The sequence below is a fragment of the Megalops cyprinoides genome, chromosome 5 (genome assembly GCF_013368585.1).
Source record: "Megalops cyprinoides isolate fMegCyp1 chromosome 5, fMegCyp1.pri, whole genome shotgun sequence".
In the NCBI taxonomy this organism is placed as follows: Eukaryota; Metazoa; Chordata; class Actinopteri; order Elopiformes; family Megalopidae; genus Megalops; species Megalops cyprinoides.
The window spans coordinates 17,971,654-17,992,977 of NC_050587.1; the positions used below are offsets into that span (position 1 = coordinate 17,971,654).

A 21,324-nucleotide genomic window follows, 5' to 3' on the forward strand; every position below is an offset into this window, starting at 1 on the left:
AATGACCTTATTGCAGAGAGCAATTTATCTTCCTTTTCAGACTGAAAGGAAGCAATATTAAGAGAGACACCTGTGACATGCTCATTAGTCTGAGACGACATCACCTGGTGGCAGGTTCCAGGGGCATTTTGGCCTCCCTCTCGGGTGTACAGAGGGAGGTGTCCTGGCTGCTGTCGGTGGTCAGGGACACCGAGTCGGACATGCGCGACGGGGACGAGCAGTTGCTGTTGTTCTGGTTGCTGTTGGCCACCGTCTCGTCCAGCAGGGAGTCTGCGTCCTTGCTGTCGTCTGCCAGAACGAAGAATGAAGAATGAAACATTCCGTCATTTCGTCTTCATCATCGACGCACGATTGGCCGATATCTGTAAGATGGACAACCTTCCAACAGCACAATATAACAAAACGATGCACCCCAGTGACGTCACGGCTGGATAAAGGACAGAACACTGGTGTGCATTTGAAGTGCACAGCGCACGCGAGGCCCGGTCACCTTTCTTGTCCTTGGTGAGCGCCACCACCTTAGGCTGGTTGATGGAGATCTCAATCAGCGGCGGCCGCATCTCGGCAATCTTCATCTCCTCCTCTTCCTCAAAGGACAGCTCCTCAGAGTCCTGGGGGTGGGGACGGCAGAGAAAGCAGGCAGACAGCCACGTTAAGCAGCTGTACTGGGTCTTTCTAGCATTCATTAAAACTGAAACTACACCTCTTCTGGATAAGTTCAACATGACCTGCCATGGGCTTTCGACATGGCACGGAAGAGGGCTACGACATACAATAAGCCACGCGAATGATCACGCAAGTAAATAACTGACATGATGCTTAATATACATGCCAAATTATTGAAATAATCCTCATTCCTCTGTGCAGGAAAGTTCTTCCACACGAGAAGGAATATATGGTTATACATGACTATTAGAAATGAACCACTAACCACAGAGAATACAGACTGTACAGGAAATGATCTATATTATTATTGCTAATGCTGCTAATTATACTACTGACTATAGACCTGCAGAGAAGGACCTGAGCAGAAGCAATGTGTGGAGGAGGTAAACTCCTTCACAACAGACAGCCGAATTGGCATTTTGGAATTGCATGCATTTTTCTGATAGGCTGCAGTCTAACTGAGAAATACAGGACATGAGCTATATTGCATACATTTCTTTCACTGTTGACAGAGCAGGCATTAGCATTGACACCAACATGGTCATTTAATGATCCTCTGTGCTCTTTAAGTGTTGCTTGCTGCAATTGCTCAGCATGATGTATATCAAAATGGTGCGATAACAAGTGTGAGGGAAAAAAAAAAACAGTAAGAGATACAGGCTTCTCCCAGCAGTACGTATTGCCGTAATCTGTAAAAGGACAGATAAGAGACTTGTTTCTATGCTGGGTGGCAGTGTAGCTTAGTTGTAAAGAGCAGGGCAAGCAGGGTAACCAAAAGCAGGGTAACCAAAAAGTTGGTTTGACTCCCCCTGGGGGTACTGCTGCTCTGCCCTTGGGAAAGGTACTTAACCCAGAACTGCCTCTGTAAATACCCAGCTGTATAAATGGATAACACGTGAGAGTTGTGACCTATGTATGTTGCTCTGGATAGGAGCACCTGGTAAATGCTAATAATGTCATAATATATGCTGGGCACCTCCAGCGTGTCCTCGTGGTTGACCATGGCTCTCGGGTTGTCGGAGGTCTTCAGCAGGATCCTCTGCGTGTTCTGGGTCTCGGCCAGGTCCCTTGGCTCAGGTGTGCTGGGGTTCTGGATGCTGTTCATGGTGGCTTTCTGCTCCATCTCGACCGGCGTCCCGTTGCTACAGGCGTTCTCAATTACCTGACCAACGAGACCGAGACACGGGCGGCATCACACATCGTGTCTAACCGGCAAGAGAGGAACAGGACAGTGGAATCTACCTATTTTTCAAACGATGATCAGATGGGGCCCCTTGTGCCCATCTTGCAAACTGTCAATATTCTAAAATAACCCCACCTTTGGTAACATTCCCTCAACCCCATTTTACAATCCACCCTTAATTTCACACACACATATACAGCACCGCTACAGCTGAGAAAAGCAATTCCCAGTTCAGTCTGTTCTGTGGCCCAGCATCCTATAGCTGAGGCAGAAACTCAGCACTGAAAATCTGGTTATTACAGTAAGTAGAGTGGTGTAATGACAGGCACTGCAGCACAGACCTTGACCCCGACGTCTCGCACTGCCAGGAGAGGCTTGGACTCTTTGCCCGACTCGTCGCTCGACTCGTCGTCCTTCAGCCGGTGGGCGACGGACTGGGCCGTCTTCACCATGTTCTTCAGCTCGTCGGGGTAGGGGGTTGGGTAGCGCTTCAGGTTGCCCTCCTGGGACAGTGAAGCAACACGACAATCATTCGCTAAGCTCCGCGCATGCGTTCGCATCTGGCTGGCTGTATCGTGCACCTTGCTTTTTGGATGGATGCTGTGTGTTACTTGATAGTCTGTGCCTATACCCATGTACTCTGCAACCCGTATCAGTCAGTTTCAGGTGATTTTAGGCCATCAGATATTGGCAGCCCGGAGACTAAACTCATTTTTCTACGCATGGCCCAGTTACTTAGTGAAAGTCGCTTTGAATTTAAACAGTCTGCCGCAATCAGTGTCTGCAAGCTCAAATGAAATGAGGAGTTTCGACTCAAATTCACATCAGGCGTCTTTGATAAGGATTGCATTAAGATCAGGGTGCAGGTAATGACAAACCAACAATACTTCATTAAAGTGAAGAGAGCCAGGTAAAGAGGCTGAAGGAAAATTCAATATATGATGACTGCATGTCAATGGCCCAAACAGCAGAACACAGATCAATGTGAGTCTGGAGAGCGCATTCTCTCTGTGTCAAACAGGGGCACAGCTTACAGGACCTTTCCTTGGGACTGTCTTTAAGGTGAAAGCAATCTGTTTATACTCAAACACTGCCTGAGCAGAGCACATCAGCCACTAATGGAAGTCTCGCCTCTCTTTCAGCTTGCTCTGAACTGTACATTGTCGGTCATTTAAGCAGGGTCATCATTTGCTGCACAAGTGCACTCATACAGGAATGAAAGCACACTTATCACACTGCACTTTCCCTGATCCTCGTGATCATCCTGAACTCACCCTGACTCTGATACTGTAAAGACTACCTGCTGATTTGGTGTCTGTGTGTTAAAACACCACGCAGAATATTGACATTAACCACGGGGGGGCGATTTCGATTAGAGAGGCTGACCGAACGTGCCCCGGCTGACAGGAATCCTAGGGGCCGCGCTCTCGTATTTTACCCAGACCCTCGAGACTGAGGCAAGTTTGAGAAAGAAACGCGAGATAGGGCATCTGACACTGCGTGGGCTGGCCGTTTTCCACAGCCTGCGTCTCCCTGGAGAAGCGCGCCGCTCGAGCGGTGCGAGAGCCGCGTGGGCGGGCGAAGCGGCGGCCCGGTGCTGACCCGCGGGGGCGTCTCCCTCTCGTCCTTGTCCTCGTCGCACTCGAAGGCCACTTGCGCCCTCTGCTTCCGCTGCTCCTCCCACAGGGAGGGGTTGAAGCTCTCGCTGTCCGAGTTCGGGATGTCTGGGGGAGAGAGGGACACGTCAGGGGGTAGACGCGCACACACACGCATACACTCACTCGCACTCTTATACACACTCTCAAGGATAGAAAAAAAAAGTCGTTGCTGGGTTCTACCCAGCCATAATCCCGTCATGACCTACTCACTCATACACTGGTTGCTAATGTAGGCTCATCTGCACACCACCTGAACCTCCACACATGAGAAAATGAACCATCTGCAATGGTCCTGCAGTTGTCTAAAAGCAACTCTTTTACCTCCAAACGAGAGCAATACCTGTTTGCATGCTATGCTGAGGTATTAGGAGCATTGATCCTGCCTCCTTACGGAAGCATGTGCTGGCACAGTGGGTGCTGGGGACGGGTACAGTAAACATGTTTTTAGAACCCCCGTCGCGCTCAGGACATGGTGTTTTTCCCTGAACTGCGGAGGGCGGGTTTACCGCCAAGAAGTTGCCTTTCTTCGTGGAGGAGTTTGAAGTCGGGTTGCTAGGAAACAGGTTAAGACTTTTTAATCCCCCCTTTCCCCCCTGGAATCTGTTTGCTTTCCAATTCGAGATACGCCGGCTCTCCCCACAGCGAGGAGGGCCTGTTTTTCAATTACACGCTCCGCACAGACGCGTTCCGTTCCGACCCAATCGAGCCAATCTCGATTAAAAAAAAAAAAGGTAAAACCGGCCCGTGTTGATCCTGACCCCCCGGCTAACAGGCGGCCCGTCAGTCACGCTCTGATCGGCAAAAGATGTGCTTTTCAATTCATTTTACGCAAACATCGGTCTACCTGCCTGTCTAAACAATTAGCCTTTAATTCGCTTCGGTACATTCTGTTTGTGCATCTCACGGACACGGCCAATGAGAACGTCGCTTCTGCGTCAGCTGCTTCCCGTCACCGCGTATGATCTCCGCGCAGACCGCAGCGGCGGAGATGAAGCCATTAAGCAGGAGACCCCATGGGGGACGGGCCATCCGTTCGTGACGGTGACGGCGGGCAGACCGTTTCCATGCTGACAGCCACTTCTGGCAGAACAAGTGCTGCCTCCACGAGCGCCGTCCCCATGTTCCTCAAATCAACAGCAGCTTCATAATCCAATTACTGGCAAAAATAGAGCCGTGCTTTGGATGAAGTACTGCTATGAGAACCACTGTTCTGCTGCTGTGTAGGCTGTACAGTAGGGTACTCCCTGAATTTGGGATTATGAAAGACACGGCAATTCAGGGACACATGTCCAAGGGTAGTACATGGTTTGTCAGGAGAGTTAAGAAAAGCTTCACACAACATCTGTGGTTACTTTACTGAGGCATGAAATCACTAGGCAGGTGTGTTGGTGATCACCACTAACTTTCCCTTTGGACCTAGCCTATGTGACACTGTGTTGCACAGGCTCGGAAGTTTTTGGTTGTGAGTGCTCTTCCTCTCATTTCAGTCCTGTTATTTCACGTAGGTTTGGACAGGCTGTGTGTAAGCGGCTGTCATGGACCCTCTTTCTCGGTTTAGGCAGGGTACTCACATTCCTCGGTCCTGGGTTGCTGAGGGAACATGTAGTTTGTGAGCACAGTCTTGTGAGTCTCCTGGTCCTCTTCTTTTTGTAGGGGGATGAGCGCCTTCGACTGTAGGACAGAAAGTGATGTCGTCAGACCAATTTTTTACAACTGTGACATCACATCCAGGCATTCTGTATAACTAACCAGTAACTACACTATCAATCTAAGGCCAATCCAAGGCCTTCCAATATTACACCCCCCCCCCCCCCCCCCACCCCCACAAGGTGCCCTGTTTACCTTGATTTGACTAAAACTACCCCATCACACTACAGCATATGTACCAGTCTGTTTGCATGCTTGCTTAGTAATAATGCAAAAACCTGGAACCAACAGTGAAACACATTTGGAACTTCATTATTAAAACAAGAACATTTCCTTAGTCATGTATCAGTGCTTTTTAAATTCCTATCTTCAGACTTTACTGTAATAAACATAGAAACTAGAGCTTAGTAAATTACAGGAAACATACACCTCATTATTTTCATACATATCTTGATGTGACTCACTGTGGTCTCTCACTCAGTCCGGTATGACACGAAAGCTAGGTGGCTGCTGTTTGTTGATCGTGTGCTCATGAAAGAGAGGAACTGGGCAGGAAATCTCTTAAGGCCAATTGATGAATGCTTTCATTAAAAGTGTCCCGACAATAAAACCTCAGATGTCCAAGCTGCTCATTAAACACCGAGAGCTTTCAGCGGCTCCAGATAGGAATCAATACAAAGCCCAGCTGGCTAGAGGTCATTTTCACTTAGCCATACACGGCCACAGGTCTCCGTCACTGAAAACTGCTGACGGCGAGAGAAACCGTTAAAGGTTCACATGCGTTCGCAGTATAACATGTACCGCTTTGAGGGGGGGAAAAAAGCTCCCTCTTTCTCTTCTCAAAACCCATCAACACTCCCAGTGTTCAAGGGATGAAATGCTTTCACTTCCTCTGGAGGGCTTTTTCATTGGTGAACCTCTAAGCCCCTTCTGCGGCGGCGGGCCTTGGAGCTCGGCCCTTTCGCCATATGGCGGGCTCAGATTAGACGCAGCGGAAGCGTTTTATTACTCCGAGGCCGCGTCCCCCCGTCTCGCTGCGCTTTAACGGGATAATTCGATTCTCAGCTGTCGGGGCGAGTCTTCCTGCAACTTTAGGAAGAGCGCTTCTGACTCCTCGATCGCAGACTCTCCCCCCCTCCCGTGCGCAAAGGCATGGAAAACAGCTGCGAGCCAATTCCTTTCTCCGCGCGGCATCGCTAATTACACATTCACCTCGGAACAGCGCAAAAGCAGCAGGGTTTTCCAGGTCATAAATATGAAACGTTTCGCAGACTTCATTACACACTGGCGGGAGGGCTGGGATAACTGAAAGAGGACCTCTCGATATTTGCTCTGTCTCCGAGTGTTCTGTGGAGCAACACCCCCACTGTCCGCTCAAGGAACCCTCCCACAGCACTCTGATACAGGGGCCATCTCAGGACCAGCAATCAGCTGTAAATGCTTGTCTATATGTATACATTACATTACATTATCGGCATTTAGCAGTCACTCTTATCTAGAGCGACTTACGTAGTATACAGTTTTTTGCATGTTACCCATTTATACAGCTTGATATCAACTAAGGCAATTGTGGGTTAAGTACCTCGCCTAAGGTTACAACATCAGTGCCCCCTAATGGAATTGAACTAGCAACCTTTCGGTTATGAATACTTCTCCTTACGACTATACTGCACTGCCGCCCCTACAAGCAGCAATACCTGTTTTCAATTTGTTTGTGTCAAAGTTTTTTGTTTTTTTTGTCCCAACTGCTAAGCAACAGAAACGAACAGCTGGGACAACTGGAACAGCAGGGGCAATGGGAATTTGAACGGTACAAACACAAAAGTCCCCACCTGGTTTTCGGATAGCCACATGGCCGTCAGCTGGTTCAACTTGGTGAAGCTGAAGGGCAGGTTCTTTAGCCTGTGGAAAGGGAAGGAAGGAAATGAGACCCAGTCACAGCAGAGAAAGCACCTACATCAGTGAGCACACAGAGAGCATAATTATTCAACACATTACCCATCTGCACAGAAGAGGCCCTTGTCAAGTAATGTGCTGACATTTACACTTGCATAAAAGACCTTGTTTTGATGGCTGAATTTTCACTGAAACAACTGAGGTTGAGCTCTTTGATCAAAGATTCCAGGGCAGTTATGAAGGAAACAGAGAAAATGCCAAGCCCCAACAAGCAGGAGGTCAGATATTTGTGTGTTGGTGTCATGTAACCTTTGCCAGATCAGACGGGGGTGAAAAAAAAAAAAAAAAAAATCACATTCACTGCAATAGCGATCGATCATATCATCCACCTTTTGCATTCAGGGCCAAAAAAAAAAAAAAAAAAAAAACAAGTGAATGACTTTGAGCAGTGTGCAATAATCTAGTGACATCATCAGAGCTATGAGCTGGAGCTTGAGCTGCAGCTTTTTCCAGCTTGCAGGGCATGACTTTACGAATCCATATATAAGGCAAATCATAACAAATCATAGACTTTAACCAGAGGTCTCTGTTAAGCCGTGAGAACAAGAAAAACTTTTTTTTTCCCTGTTGTATTCAGTGGGAATCTGGGCTCAGATCTGAATGAGTTTGCCTGTTCAACCATGAGAGGTTTAGTTCATTTTAAGCCACTGGCAGAAATGTGTTACTGCAGACATGAATGAGACCTGTAAGTAAGCCCTAGAGACAACCCCCCCCCCCCTCAGACCAACCACTCACATGTCTTATAGTCACAGTCCAAATTCTAACTGTGCTGCTCCACGCAAACGCCTCTAAAAGCAGGAACACGGCACGTTTCTTCATACGCTTGGCTTAAAGACATGGCAAACACAGTTATCTGTTCAAACTGACAGAGGGTGGGAGACACCCCTGATAAGCCTTTTTTTGCTTTTCCACTGATCCGCCTCTTGGGAGGAACTGGGCTGTGTGTGGGTTTCGGTGAACCGCATGGATCAGACTCCCAACGCATGACGTGCTAACGGCGCGAGCCATTTAGCCACAGGGCAACCGAATTTGCGTTGAGCACCCTGCGTGCGTCTTCAAACACGCTCTTTGACAAAGCGAAGGTAGGTACCTGTTCAAACATCTCTGCTTGCTCTTCCCATTCAAAGTGCGCTTCTGAAACGAGCACAGCGCCGATTCCCTGCTTGTTTAATCCGTCCCTCATCTCCTTTTCCTACTCAACCGCTGAGGTCCTCAGGTCAGCCAGTGAGTCATCGGTGTTATTCTACACAGGGGAAGTGTAATCTAAACCAGTTCTAAAGCTCGCCTGCGCTACCGCTGTACTCCCAGGCCCTCCCGCGTCTCTCGATGCCCCGGGCTCGTTCACGGCCTTTCAGAGGCTCGCAGCGCGGCCCGGCGCCCCCACAGGTCCTGTTTGCACTGGAAGCGCCGGCCTCTCTTTGTTTAGAAACCCATTTAGCATTCAATGGAGGCCGCTTTATATAAACCAAATTACCGTGCAGTGGAGTAAACTAAGCAAACACGCAGACCGGGCAGCCCATTACCGCACCGCTTTATCCGCTTACCCATTCGGCTGCCGTGCGCTCGGCAGAAGGGAGCAGACCTTTGTTTGGGATTTGGAGTTTGCTAATGGGGCAATCCAGGTACCTGCCAGGAGCGTTATGAAAGTAACGTGCCACAAAGATTCTATCTGCCCGGTGACATCCCTTAACCCTTCCAGTGACACACAGATACATAACACATACATATAATGTATATACACATGTAAATAAAAAGCGTACTTAAAAATCCATGAGAAGAGCTTCACTTTTACCTCCTAGTCAGAGATTACCTGCCATTTAAATGACCTCAATAACCAACAGTGACTAGAGCACATCAATGATAAAAATGAACATAACACTTCTAATAAGACGGTTCTAATAACACACACCTAGTCCTCATAACACTGCTCCACCTGGCTTTAACAACAGTAAAATGACTGTTTCAGTGCTTCAGTTGAACTTTTCATTCAAAAGGGTTTTTGTCTGGTCAGCAAAATACAAGCAAATACTGGAACAAGGTGAAAGTGAAAGAGACTGCGCTCAACTATAAACTTGAGTCCTTTGGCCTTTGAACACATTAAGCTCAGTTTCATATACACTGACACCTGCTGTCATATTGAATTGTAGAGTTCACTACTTCTACACAGCTCTGAATAACAGCTAATAATAGCATCTGTGTCTTGTCTGTATCACAGGAAGTGATCAGACAAAAGACATTTATCATTACAATTATGCACAAGTTCAATTCAAAAGTTTGTCTTGCTTGATTGGGCAGTCGTGAGTGCTCGGTGCTTCAGAGTTTGAAGCGCTCACCCAGCGCTGATACTCGCCTACCCCCCCCACGCTCTCTCTACAATTACCCAGCATGCAGTCCCCTCCCCCGGTCTGAAGGGCCTGCTTCTTCAAGAAGAGTCGCTCAGCCTCAACACACCCTGTCCCCACACTTTAAGATGGGCGAGATCGCACCCTGCATGGCCTCACGTGGCAAAGCTATAGCACCACTCCGACGCTCCCCGCGGGTCACGAGCGTCGCCCGGGGCGTGCGCAACTCCCCGCCAGCCCCCCACAACCCAATTAGCAGGCAGCGAGGGGGGGTACAGACGGCAGCAGGAGACTCACTTGTTGTCGCTGAGATTTATGACCTTGAGCTTGCTCATGTCCCCCATCTCCTCTGGCAGCGACTCCAGCTTGTTGGAGTGCAGGAACAGCACGGTCGCGTTCCTCCAGCTGCCCATCTGCAGGCGGGAGAGAGGAGGAGAGGGGAGAGGATGAAAGGGAAGCAGGAGGAGAGAGGAGAGAGGAGGAGAGAGTAGGGGAGGAGAGGAGAGGAGAGAAGAAGAGAGGAGAGGAGAAGAGAGGAGAGAGGAGAGGAGAGGGTAGGGAAGGAGAGGAGAGGAGAGGAGAGGGAAGGAGAAGAGAGGAGAGGAGAAGAGAGGAGAGAAGAAGAGAGGACAGGAGAGGAGAGGGCAGTCAAACATGCCAAACAGCAGGGCTGTACAAACACCCGAGCTCATCACCAGGCCCAGCTATTTACAAAACAGTAACTCAGGGAGCAACCAATCTGGGTCCCTCTCTGATGGGCTTACAGTGTAAGTATTGAACGCTCCTTGCTGTAAAACTGCATTTGTGTCACGAATCAAAAGTATCAGATCAAAATGTTCAACTGCATTTGAGTGCACTGAAACTCTTACAGAACTGTTACAGAACAGAATCTGGACGGTGGAAGACAGTGAGCGAAATATTGAACTCCCTTCAGTTCACGATTATAACACCACAGAGAGAGAGAGAGAGAGAGAGAGAGAGAGAGGGAGAGGGAGAGGGAGAGGGAGAGGGAGAGGGAGAGGGAGAGGTGGAGGGTTCATAAGAGGCCGGCTCCTTCCTCTCACCTCTGGGGGCAGCTGGGTGAGGAAGTTGTGGTCGGCGGCGAAGGTGCGCAGGTTGACGCACTGGCCGATGGACGAGGGCAGGGCCTCGACCTCGTTGAAGCTGCAGTCCAGCTCGTCCAACGCCGTGAGCCTGCGGGCGGAGAGAGGGGGGGTGAGAACTCTTCGACTTCAGCTTTGCCCTGCGTAGGTGTATCCACTCGCCGCTGTCTGCCTCGCAACTGCAGGCAGCTCCCAGCTAAGCACCCACCACTGTAGCAATGCATTATTAAACAGCGAGGCCCTTGAGCCTGTGGGCAAAGGGTGAAAACTATCATTACAGCTTTGATTCGGAGATTGATTTCAATGACGGGAACTACAAAGACAGTATTTCACTGCTGTGTTTAAAAGAGGCACCGGTAAGAAGGCTGCTTATTAGTGCCAGGTCTTCTACAGAAAGCGGTGTTGAAACTATGCCAAACTCACACATTTTCAGCTTGTGTGTTCATGGGCTGGCTCATCTTGTTCCATCACAGAAACAAACTCAGACCTGCCCTGTTAATGAGCCAACATTGCACTTGTTGATATTGGACTGTGCTGCTCAAATATTAATAATAATTAATGTCCTGAGTTGTATGCACCTCATTTGTTATTCGAAGGGAAATGGACCATTATTGAGCCGTTTTGTCCTCAATGGCACACTGGGACCCCCATGTGCATATTGATTAGCCAGAATGTTCCTCTCAACTACGTTAAATGAAAAAGTTTCTCTTTTGAAATCACAAGAGCTAGTGTATGCTGTATATGGCCAAGAATACGCTTCAAAAATACATTCAAGAAATATAGCACATAAATTCCTGAGATTTGAAACTGAGCCAGTGAATCTGGCAAGCAGACAGCATTTTTCTTAAGTTCAACAATGAGCAGTAAGCATACAAACAGACCCGAAAATGGTGCCCTCACATACCCTCCTGTGAGACTCTGAGAAACGAGAGGACAGCGTCTATCAGCCTGAACAAAACAAGCAAGCTCCTTTTCATATTCTGTGAGGCGAGTTCACTAAGTTTGCGAAGTTTAGGCACTTCACTAAAAACGAGCAAGCAAACATCTCAGATGAACGCAAGCTAATGAACAGAAGGAGTCCGGTGAAAATCCTGGTACTGTGGTACTGTTTAAAGCAAAGCACACTGTATGCGAAAATCACACGCGCATGCACTGGACCGCGTTTTAAAGGGACACGCTCCACGTGGTTCGGTCGAGACGGTTCAGCTGTACGTAATGAAACGAAACAACCAGCTGTTGGTCAGCGTGGCAGGATGGAGCGATACGTGCAGAGATAGCGCGATCAAGCTGGGAGCGTTTACGGAGCGGCGGGGAGCGTTCACAGAGCTCTGGGCGTGTTAAGGAGGAGCCGTCCGGCCACCGCTCAGCCGTGCCGACAAATAAAACGGCCGGCACGAGAGCGCTCTCCCTCGTGACCGAGGGAAGCAAGGAACCGGAGCGGGATTACATCGGCAGCAGCAGCGCTATGCGCGTGGCCCAGCCTGGGGACGTGACCTTCCCCGTGCTGTAAGGGAGCCCTGCTGGCTGCCTGGCTAAGAATAGTTCCGGAGACCTGTCGGAACCTGAGTACGTTCTAACCACAAGGGAAACCGTGACCTCTGCGTTCTTTCCTGTTCCATTACGAGACCTACAGGTGCTGTTTTGATTATTAAATCCACAAGGTTCCTGTGATTAAATGTCTGGTTTAAACAACGGAGGCACATAACTCAACATAAAGCAAAAATGTCGATCAATTCAGTTACTAAGGATACAGAATCATTCCTCTTGTCCTGTCCTGTAAACCCAGCCATCTTGTAGCATTTACAATTTACAACACAGAGGTCTCCCTTTTCCATAGCTTATGATGAAAACTCTGATACAATCTGATATATAGAGATGAACAGCTGGACAGTAATCAACAGATGAGGACAACTGACCTTCCCCATAGTTAAAAAACCAGGGCAGATTTGATTTCAGCACCTCGAAACGCGGGATCTGGCCAAAGAGCAGGGAGGGCCAAAACGGATCCGAGGGTGAAACGTGAAGCGAATGAATGAAATCAAAGATTAAGTAGGTTTAATCAGTGTGCCTTACAATCCTTACGGGGATTAAACCAGAGACCCTGCAATCGCGTATCAGTAATCCGCCCTGGCTTTTCCTAATCCCGGACTAGGAAATCTATCTCAACATAAGGGATAATTAGGATGTTTGGAAACAGCTCAGGGAGAAAAACAGAGCGTGAGCGAATCGGGGAACACCGGAAAGGAAAACGAACCGAGGACCCGGGCGGCACTGGCAGGCACATCTTGGCCACACCAGACAACACAAAGCTCTCATTCAGATGCAATCTCTCTCCAGGTCCACGCCGGGTCCACTTCCCCCGTTCTCAGCGAATCGAGAGACGCCGGCCACTGTTCTCAGCCCAGCCCAGTTTGCACTGGCAACATCCGATCTGACTCAGAAACCTTGTGTGGGCACAAATTATTTATGAATCAGTGGTGCTGAGCGGTGATGCGTAAGATCCTGCCTTGCAGATGGAGGACCAACACAGGATCATCACGGGTCAGGGACTCCGTTTTGTTTACTTTCGTTCTTTCAGCTGCTGAGGGGCTGTAACCTTGGGTACAGACGCCTTCAACGCGCACGCCAGTCTGCCGCAGCTCTGACTAATCGATCCTGATCACTCTAAACACAGACACCCGCTGATGCGGGAATCAGGATCGAACGTTACTGATCCAAATGACCTCCCTATCAAGAGGCTTTGCAGACCTGCCAGCTGTCACACGCCAGAGCTCCATTCAGATCTGGATTTGCATTAATAATCTGCAGCAGAATCTGGCCGAGGGCACCGGGTTAGATAGCTGATCTCTGCAGGAGAAGGAAGCCAATCAGGGCAACCGATTATGGCCTCACAGATGATGATGCTAAACATCCCCTAACATCACAGTGCCTAAATGAGAGCTGGATCACCCAGAGAGCCGCTGGTTTGCTGGTAGACTGGATGTGGAGTGCAGCTGCTGCCCTGTGACAGCCGTATTTGTACGACTCCAAAGTGCCGTTAGGTACTCACCCGCCTATGGAGTCCGGCAGATACATGAGCTGGTTCTCATCAACTTTAAGGGCAGTCAATTTCTTCAGGGACCCTGAGAATGAGGTGGATCAATCAGTCACAAACGAGTTTTCACGCTTGACAGTTTACTGACTATGTTTACGGGAAATGGTTTTCAATTACAGACAGCAGGTTTTTCCCCATTAGAACATCGATTCCTGTAATGCAAAAATGTCAAATACTTTCATGTTGCCATCAATATCATGATTGGATTACGATAATTGCATAGCAAAAAAAAATGTTTTGCGTGTGTCTTGCACTGCACACACTGCCCTCTCTGTTTTGGTAACTTCATATTACCAATGGCAACATTTTTTTCCAGTGCATATTTTAAGATAGATTTTTTCCCCCTGCATTATCAAACATGAGCTTCAATTAATCTTGTTTTCGTCACTACAGTACTACGTTATCACCAATATGAGACTAAAGTAACCGTCTTAAGGTCCTGAAGAGGAAACCTGTGCCTGCTCCTGCAGTGGGACTCTGCATTTCATATTTGTTGGAAGAAGAAGAGGAGGGAAAAAAAAACACCTTTAAGTTATGTGCGGTCATACATCCAGGAATGCAGGAGATTACATTACGGCACATGCATCACCTCAGAATGACGGGGAGTGAGACTTGCTGATTGGATGTGCGTTCGCCGCTTAACGGCGGAGCTGTGGGGCGCTGTGAGAAATGTGGAGGCGGCGGGTGAGGGGGAACGAGGAGGCCCCTCTGAAACGGGCGGCGGGCCCCCCCCCGTGCCCCTCACGCGGGCACGTGGGAGGGGGATGAGCGATATCGCTGCCGGACGGCGCGGAGACGGCGCTGCAGGTGCTCCGCTGAGGCGAGCCAAATGGGAGGAGGCTGAGAGAACGTGGGATGTTTGCAGAGACCTCGGGTTCGGCTGGAAAATGCCCGCCATGGCTTTGGAAAACTGCTGCAAGATCGTCTCTACAAGATCATTTCCATGTCCGGTGTATCAGTTTATTATGGGTGTTAGAGATTCACTCACGGTTGGGATTGATCTACTGGGTGAACGTCATACTTGTATACTCAGCCATGCTTTCTTGCTTGGTATAATAATACACTAGGTTATTTGCTTACATGCTCTTATGTAACGTGACAGTCTAAATTTGAAATAATGTCCATTCAGATTTCTGGATATTTGGTTAAGCAACTCAGGCTTTCTTTGGGGTAATGCATAGGTGCTGTACTCTGTATAAGAACCTACAACCTTCTGTAAGTTCCAGGTCTGTTAGCACCACACCACACTACTGCATGCTGCTAATATCAATGACAGCAGCAGCTGAGAGCAGCGGAGTCAAGTGTATGGTCCAGAAATGCAGAGTCACTGTAAGCCAGGCTTCATTACCCTGATATGGGATCAAACGCAGACACCTCTCCAGCAATCTAGACTGGCTATTTTGAGCAACGCAGACGCTGCTGTTCCTGCCCCAGCAATATTGCGTGACTCCGGGACACCGCCTTTCCTCCTGACCCGCCGGGGACCTTTTAAAGGGCGTGACCTGCCATTTGCCGCGGCGGGTCCCCGGGTAAGGCTCGGTGCGGCTGTTCTGGGATCAGCGAGGCTGCGGTTACCTATGGACGCGGGCAGCTGCGTCAGGGCGTTGTTGGAGAGCAGCAGGTCCTGCAGGTTCTCGCAGCCAGAGATCTGCTCGTCCACCATCTCCAGGTTGTTCTTGGACACGTCCAGATAGGACAGCTGCTTCAGAGTGCCAATCATCTGTAGACAGACAGACACAGAAAACAGACTTCTGTCAGACATGCTGCTCAAGCTGCAGCACCACAGAAACCAACATGGTTGACTTGCCCTGTCCTATACACTAGAACCCATTTCAATCTATAGCTTTTAATGTTTAAAATGTCATTGGATTGTTTTATAATCACATTCAAGTTGAGCAGCCTTGTAATTGAGTTTAACTGAAATACGGAATACCCGATGACAATCATTTTGTCATTTTTTTATATTGTATTTAATTTCTTTGCAGTTGCGTTAAGTGCTCTGTGATAGCACACACGAATCACTCCTTATAGATTATGATTATTATGGTTATTATTACACAGCATGTCAGATCCATACATCAAAAACTGCATAAGACAAACAGCATCTCAGGCAGTGGCAGACATTACAAATAACATTACCTTCCCCTTCCATGGATAGGAAAAAAGAGCACTTCCTGCTTTAATTACTGACTGAAATGAATAATTAACAGGGGGAGGGAGAGAAACGGTGAAGTCGGTATACACCTGGGATTTAGTGGCCTACGGAATGTCCTGAACAATTAAAAAAAGAAAAGCCTGAGAGGCAGAGTCAGATTCTCGCTGCAATCCTGTGACACACTCCCGCTGATTAAAGCACGTCCCGCTGGCTGCTCCCGCGGGCCCCCCGCGCGAGAGGCTTAATCAAAACAGCAATAAACGCAGAGAGCTCGATTTCAGCCCGATCGCACAGCGCGCTCCCAGACGCCAGCCGAGGGGCCCGCGCGTTGCACCCGGCACAGAAAAGCCTTGCTTTCTGTTCGCGGTTTATTTCAGTTCAGAGCAGGAGTCTGAATGCTCTCGTTTCCGAAGCTGGATTTAAATTCTGTTGAGATTTTCGCAGCTCGCTCCGGGCTTTTCTTTACCCCCGGTCTGGACACGTTAAGCCTAATCCTGGGCGCCAGATGGTAATTACCGTTAGCCGCCACAGCGCTAACGGAGAGAGAACACTTTAATTATGACCCGTTTAAAAAAGGCCGGCCTTTTCGATAAGAACATCAAGGTGCCGTGGGAGCAAACACTTGCATGTTTCCAAAGCAATGTTTCCACTGACGAATTTAGGATGGTAAAGACATTCATACTATGATGTGTTTAATTTGTGTAGTATTTAATGAGGACTGCAAGCAGGGCTGCAACCAAATGCCCCGAGGCCAGATCTGAGTAAAACACAGAAGCAGTGTTTCACTGAAACTTAATACTGTGCACTCAAACACTGGTACTTACTACAGAAGGGGGAAAGATCTCTACAGCATGCACAGAATAAAGGAGATCTGCTTCTTTTGGCTTGGCCTCTGTGTATTAACTTTGGCAACTCTAAGTAAAGTTTAGGAATTCAAACAGTTATGTGGATGTTAGCCGGGCCAGTGAGAACGTACCGACCGAGACCTTGAGGCAATTTTTGCAAGCTAAAACAGCGGACTGTCAAACTTCAGCACGGGTGCTCAACAGCAACACCAAAAACCTAAGTGTGGCCTACAGCCACTGTTCCCTGTGAACGGCTCTCGGCTAAAGCAGAGCCAACGCCTCTTCCTGACCATCAATCAGTAACTTCGGTGGTTAGACTTTAACAGAGCGGAACAGGTACACGGGCGAGTGTGTGGCGCTGCTGCAAAGGGAACAGAGGCTTTGAGAGCCGGGCCGGAGGGGAGAGGGGGAGAGGGGGAGAGAGAGAGGGAGAGAGAGAGAGAGGGGGAGAGAGAGGGAGAGAGAGAGAGAGGGGGAGAGAGAGGGGGAGAGAGAGAGAGAGAGAGGGAGAGAGAGAGAGAGAGAGAGAGAGGGAGAGGGAGAGGGAGAGGGAGAGGGAGAGGGAGAGGGAGAGGGAGAGGGGGAGAGAGGGAGAGCGGTGCCCGTACCCCCGGGAGGAAGGTCAGCCGGTTCCCATCCATCCACAGCTCTTTGATTCCCGTGAGCTGCTCCAGAACCTCAGGCTGCGGAGGGAGAGAAGGGAAAGCCAGTTTCAAACAGCCGTACTCCGCACCAAAGCAACAGCACGCAATTCAGCAAACCCACAACACGCACTTACAGTGCGGCCTAGATGCATAACTGCACCGCTGGCTAAGCTACGTACAATACAAACAGGCAGGGCACTGTACCAACAACTTGCTTTCTTTGGCACAACTGCTTTTTAGCCTTACTTTTGTCTTTGTTTTACTGTTGTCTTATTTTGAAGATGAGATTTAACAGAGTTTGCCTGCTACTCTGTCCAAAATACACAGTGCTGGTCAATCCTGGGAACCAGAGTTCCAAGCGCTGGGACTGTGATGAAAGGATTGTGTTTTGTTAAACTCGGTGTGGAACGCTGCTGTTATGCCCTTGGGAGCGTTCCTAATCTAGATCAATAATAAAGGTCAATAAATGAGTGACATATTAAATGTGGACGGCGCGAGTCAAAGCCGAACAAGTGCGTTTGTTACATAACAAGGCTAATGTGGTATAAAACCGCAGTGAAAACCTGTCAGCTGAAGAAATCATGTGGAGGCACCCTGTCTCGCTGCAGGATAATAACATTTGGAACGAGATTTGGCAGAAATGCTGCATGATTCGGCATGTGCGCCGGATTAGGAGGAGAGCTGGAGGGAACGTGGTCAAAGAACGCCCCCCCCCCCCCCCCCCCCCCCCATATCACCGTGACAACGCTCCAAGACTCACCATTTCTGTGAACTCGTTACTCCCCAGATCCAGCCGCTCCAGCTGGGTCAGCTTGTGCATGCTTCTGCAGAGAGAGAGAGGGAGGGAGAGAGTCACCATTACACTACACACTGTACAACACTGCAGCTAAAGAGTTAAAGTAACAGTATTTCCTATGGAACAATCAAGGCACGTTTTCAAAGCCTTTTAAAGCTAATCTGCAGTGTTTGCCCTCATCCCTGGAGAGGATGGCTGATGACAGCACAGCATTAACACAAAGCATAGTGACGTTCCTGCAGGGATGTCATCTTATATGCCTGTAATACAGCTTCAGCTCTGACCTGATCTGCACCGCCCCCCTGAGAACATCTCCGTAACTTCTTCTGCTCATTACGATAATTTCTCATACCAGCTTCCAGCTTCTACAAGCACATTTTAGCCCCTACTGCATCTTGGGACTAAAACAGAGAGTGAACCACTGGGGCAGGAGACTGCCGAGTTCATGCACACAGCTTACCGTTTCAGATCCGTTAGAAAACATCTCTCCGTAATCACATCTGCCATTTCTATAATGACGCGCCCACTGAGATGTGCCATTTCAAGCTCTCTCTAGCATCTCTCTAATAATCAGCGCGGTTGTAAAACGCAACACTCTGCGCCTGTCTCTGACACGCAGACACAGCAACAGGACTGCGGGCAGCGACGCTGGTGAATAATTCAAACCGCGGCATTTAATTTCACGAGCGGACCGCAATATCCATCTAAAAGGCACAAAAACAATACGCTCCGCTGTCGCCGGGTGACTCAGTCCCGCAGAGGGCTGGTGAAAAGCCCTCTGCAGGACTAAAATGTTAAAAAAACGTTTCACAGTCCCTTTAGTCCTTTATGTGCCGACCGGGTCGTATCGGGAACAGATAAACGCTTCACCAGTGCCACGATGGCAACAGGAGAACCAGGCTTAACGGCCTCACGGCGATTGTGGCAACCACAAGAACGAATGAAGGTATGATGCTAATTGCACAAACACAAAACTGACCAATGAAATACACCAAACAACATAGGCACTCAGTTCCTTAATGTAGAGGTTACATGCTGTTTGACATGCAGTTTGTAACCAGTCAGTTGGGGTGCTATCGGTCCCTGCAGCACTTCTGATGAGCACGCAGTTTCCACTATTGACACACTTTCAAACCCATCCGTCGCACTGATCTTCTTCCTGCTCTGGCTTACGTAAAGTACGCGGCCTCACGCTTGGAAGCATCCTTTCACAACATAACGCGGCTGATCCAACGGTCTCATACGTACAGTATTGCTGCCGTGTATGAAAATGATAAGCGGCTTTAACGTGGACTACGCTGCCCATTTTGCTGGTTATACAATTTTAATTTATTGGTGCCCTGTAACGAGACAGCGCGTTCTTTTATTGATGTATGCGCTGAAACGCGAATGCCTGACCTTGTCTTTTTTGCTAATTATGTAATTAGCAATTACGTAAAGTTGTGTCATAGCTGCGGCCCAGCCCACAGCACGTGAATAACGGAACGCACTTGTTGAGATAGATGGGTAGTAAAGGAAAAGAAGCACAAGGTGCACGACGTTAAATCAAGGAATCGTGTTCCATGACGTGTGCAGATACACATAATTTCAAATTCCTTTGTTTTCCTGCACGCACAAGATAATATGTTTGATTCTATACATCAATCTAGTCGTGTTTTCAAATTAATTCCTCTTCATATATACGCAAAGCACCCAAGTCATCAGATATTTTGATGTCAGAAATATCGACTGGCTCTTCCAGTGATTATTATTTTTTTTTTTAAGTGTTTTTGGCAGAGAGAGAGGGGAGCGAATGAGATGTTCATTCAACTGCAAGCATGCGGTCTCTCTCAGGGACCTTATGAGAGCTGTGGCAGGTTGCTTCAGCTCACCAGGGGAAAAAAAATAGGTCCCTGAAAGGAATGCAGCATAGTCTAGTCTATGTAAAATCCTGTTCTGAACTTCTGAACTTCCAGCTGAAACCTGGAAGAGGGGTGTGGGTGGGTGGGGTGGGGGTTGGTCACAAGATAGTACACATCTGCATAGGATATCAGTATAAGCGTGAGCGAGTGAAAGGCTTGTGTGTAATTATATGTGGTAGTTTACTGTGTGAAGTATACTGTATTACCATTGTGTTTGGAATGGTGTAGTCCCTAGTGTATATTACACTTTATACTGCATTTACATGTTGACCTAAACATGAGCTTACGATCTCAGGACTACGTCTGGCACCGACGCTTGGTCATATGTGGTTCGTGGTGTCCTGCTTGTGCAATTTTGCATGCCAATTAACTCGATGCACTTTGTAAGTCGCTCTGGATAAGAGCATCTACTAAATGACAGTGATGTAACGTAATGTAGTGAGAGAGTATCAGCGCCTGTCCATGTGCCAGGAAGTGGGAGTGTGTGTGTTACGTGCCTCTGTGGAGGCCCTCTCCGCCCCCCTCCCCCAGCTCCGGCTTCATTTCTTTCCCTCTTCCACCTCCTGAAACATGAATCGGTGTGATGAAACCAGACCCCCAGGAAGCTGAATTCCACCCGGCCCACAGGCTTGCCATCGGCCAGCCCTGGCAGGGTGCTCTCCCGAAATCTCCGCACCCCTGCTCTCCTGGACGCAGCCTGGTTATGAAACCTGTCGCGCCCCGCTGCAGGGGCCACCGGTTACGTAACCCGGCGGAATCCGATGCCGCGGCGAGCCGGCTACTCCTTCCTCATCAGTCTTTTCTTACATAAACCCGGCCCTTTCAGCCGGGTCGGCCCGGCGCTCCGTTTGGTAACGGTGCCCTGGCCTCTTCCTGGGTGAGCGCTCGTTACGTAACTCCCGAGGGGGTGTCGACTTACTTTGGCAGCATCTTCAGCTGGTTCTCTCTTAGCTCCAAAATCTGCAGTTTGGTTAACCTGGGGAGGGAAAAAAAGACAACAAAACACCACGTAGAGTGAGACATGGGAAAAGGTTCCAAAACAACATGTTTTGTCAAACTGAAATACCTATGCTGTCCTCACATCCATTAAGCTGTGCCTTTTCTGGCAGAGACAAAATAAGTTACTGCCAAATCATTGCTGTATGATGGTACTGATATCTTTATTATCTTTTTACTCCCTTTAAACTGTAACCTTGATGTGATGATTCTTTGGAAACAGGTTATATTATGTCAGTGACAGGTGGTGAGAGGCAAAGTCTATCACACAGTATGGGTGTAACAGCAGAGCGTATTCAGGCTGAATCTCTGTATCTCCAAAGGTGTGTCTGTGGTGA

The 21,324-nt window shown here is 48.7% G+C and overlaps 1 protein-coding gene across 2 annotated transcripts in view; it reads right to left on the reverse strand.

Moving 5' to 3' along the window:
* erbin (erbb2 interacting protein) overlaps nucleotides 1-21,324 on the reverse strand; it is a 100,388-nt gene that overhangs the window by 12,558 nt on the left and 66,506 nt on the right. For both annotated transcript variants that reach the window (XM_036528834.1, XM_036528835.1), the window contains exons 7-20: nucleotides 20,910-20,966; nucleotides 18,054-18,117; nucleotides 17,258-17,332; nucleotides 15,225-15,369; nucleotides 13,605-13,677; nucleotides 10,517-10,646; nucleotides 9,750-9,865; nucleotides 6,987-7,056; nucleotides 5,079-5,178; nucleotides 3,452-3,573; nucleotides 2,191-2,352; nucleotides 1,643-1,828; nucleotides 491-611; nucleotides 105-288 (exon numbers count right to left, since the gene is read on the reverse strand). In XM_036528834.1, the coding sequence (XP_036384727.1) occupies nucleotides 105-288; nucleotides 491-611; nucleotides 1,643-1,828; nucleotides 2,191-2,352; nucleotides 3,452-3,573; nucleotides 5,079-5,178; nucleotides 6,987-7,056; nucleotides 9,750-9,865; nucleotides 10,517-10,646; nucleotides 13,605-13,677; nucleotides 15,225-15,369; nucleotides 17,258-17,332; nucleotides 18,054-18,117; nucleotides 20,910-20,966 (1,605 nt within the window). The remainder of the gene's footprint in view (nucleotides 1-104; nucleotides 289-490; nucleotides 612-1,642; nucleotides 1,829-2,190; nucleotides 2,353-3,451; nucleotides 3,574-5,078; nucleotides 5,179-6,986; nucleotides 7,057-9,749; nucleotides 9,866-10,516; nucleotides 10,647-13,604; nucleotides 13,678-15,224; nucleotides 15,370-17,257; nucleotides 17,333-18,053; nucleotides 18,118-20,909; nucleotides 20,967-21,324) is intronic.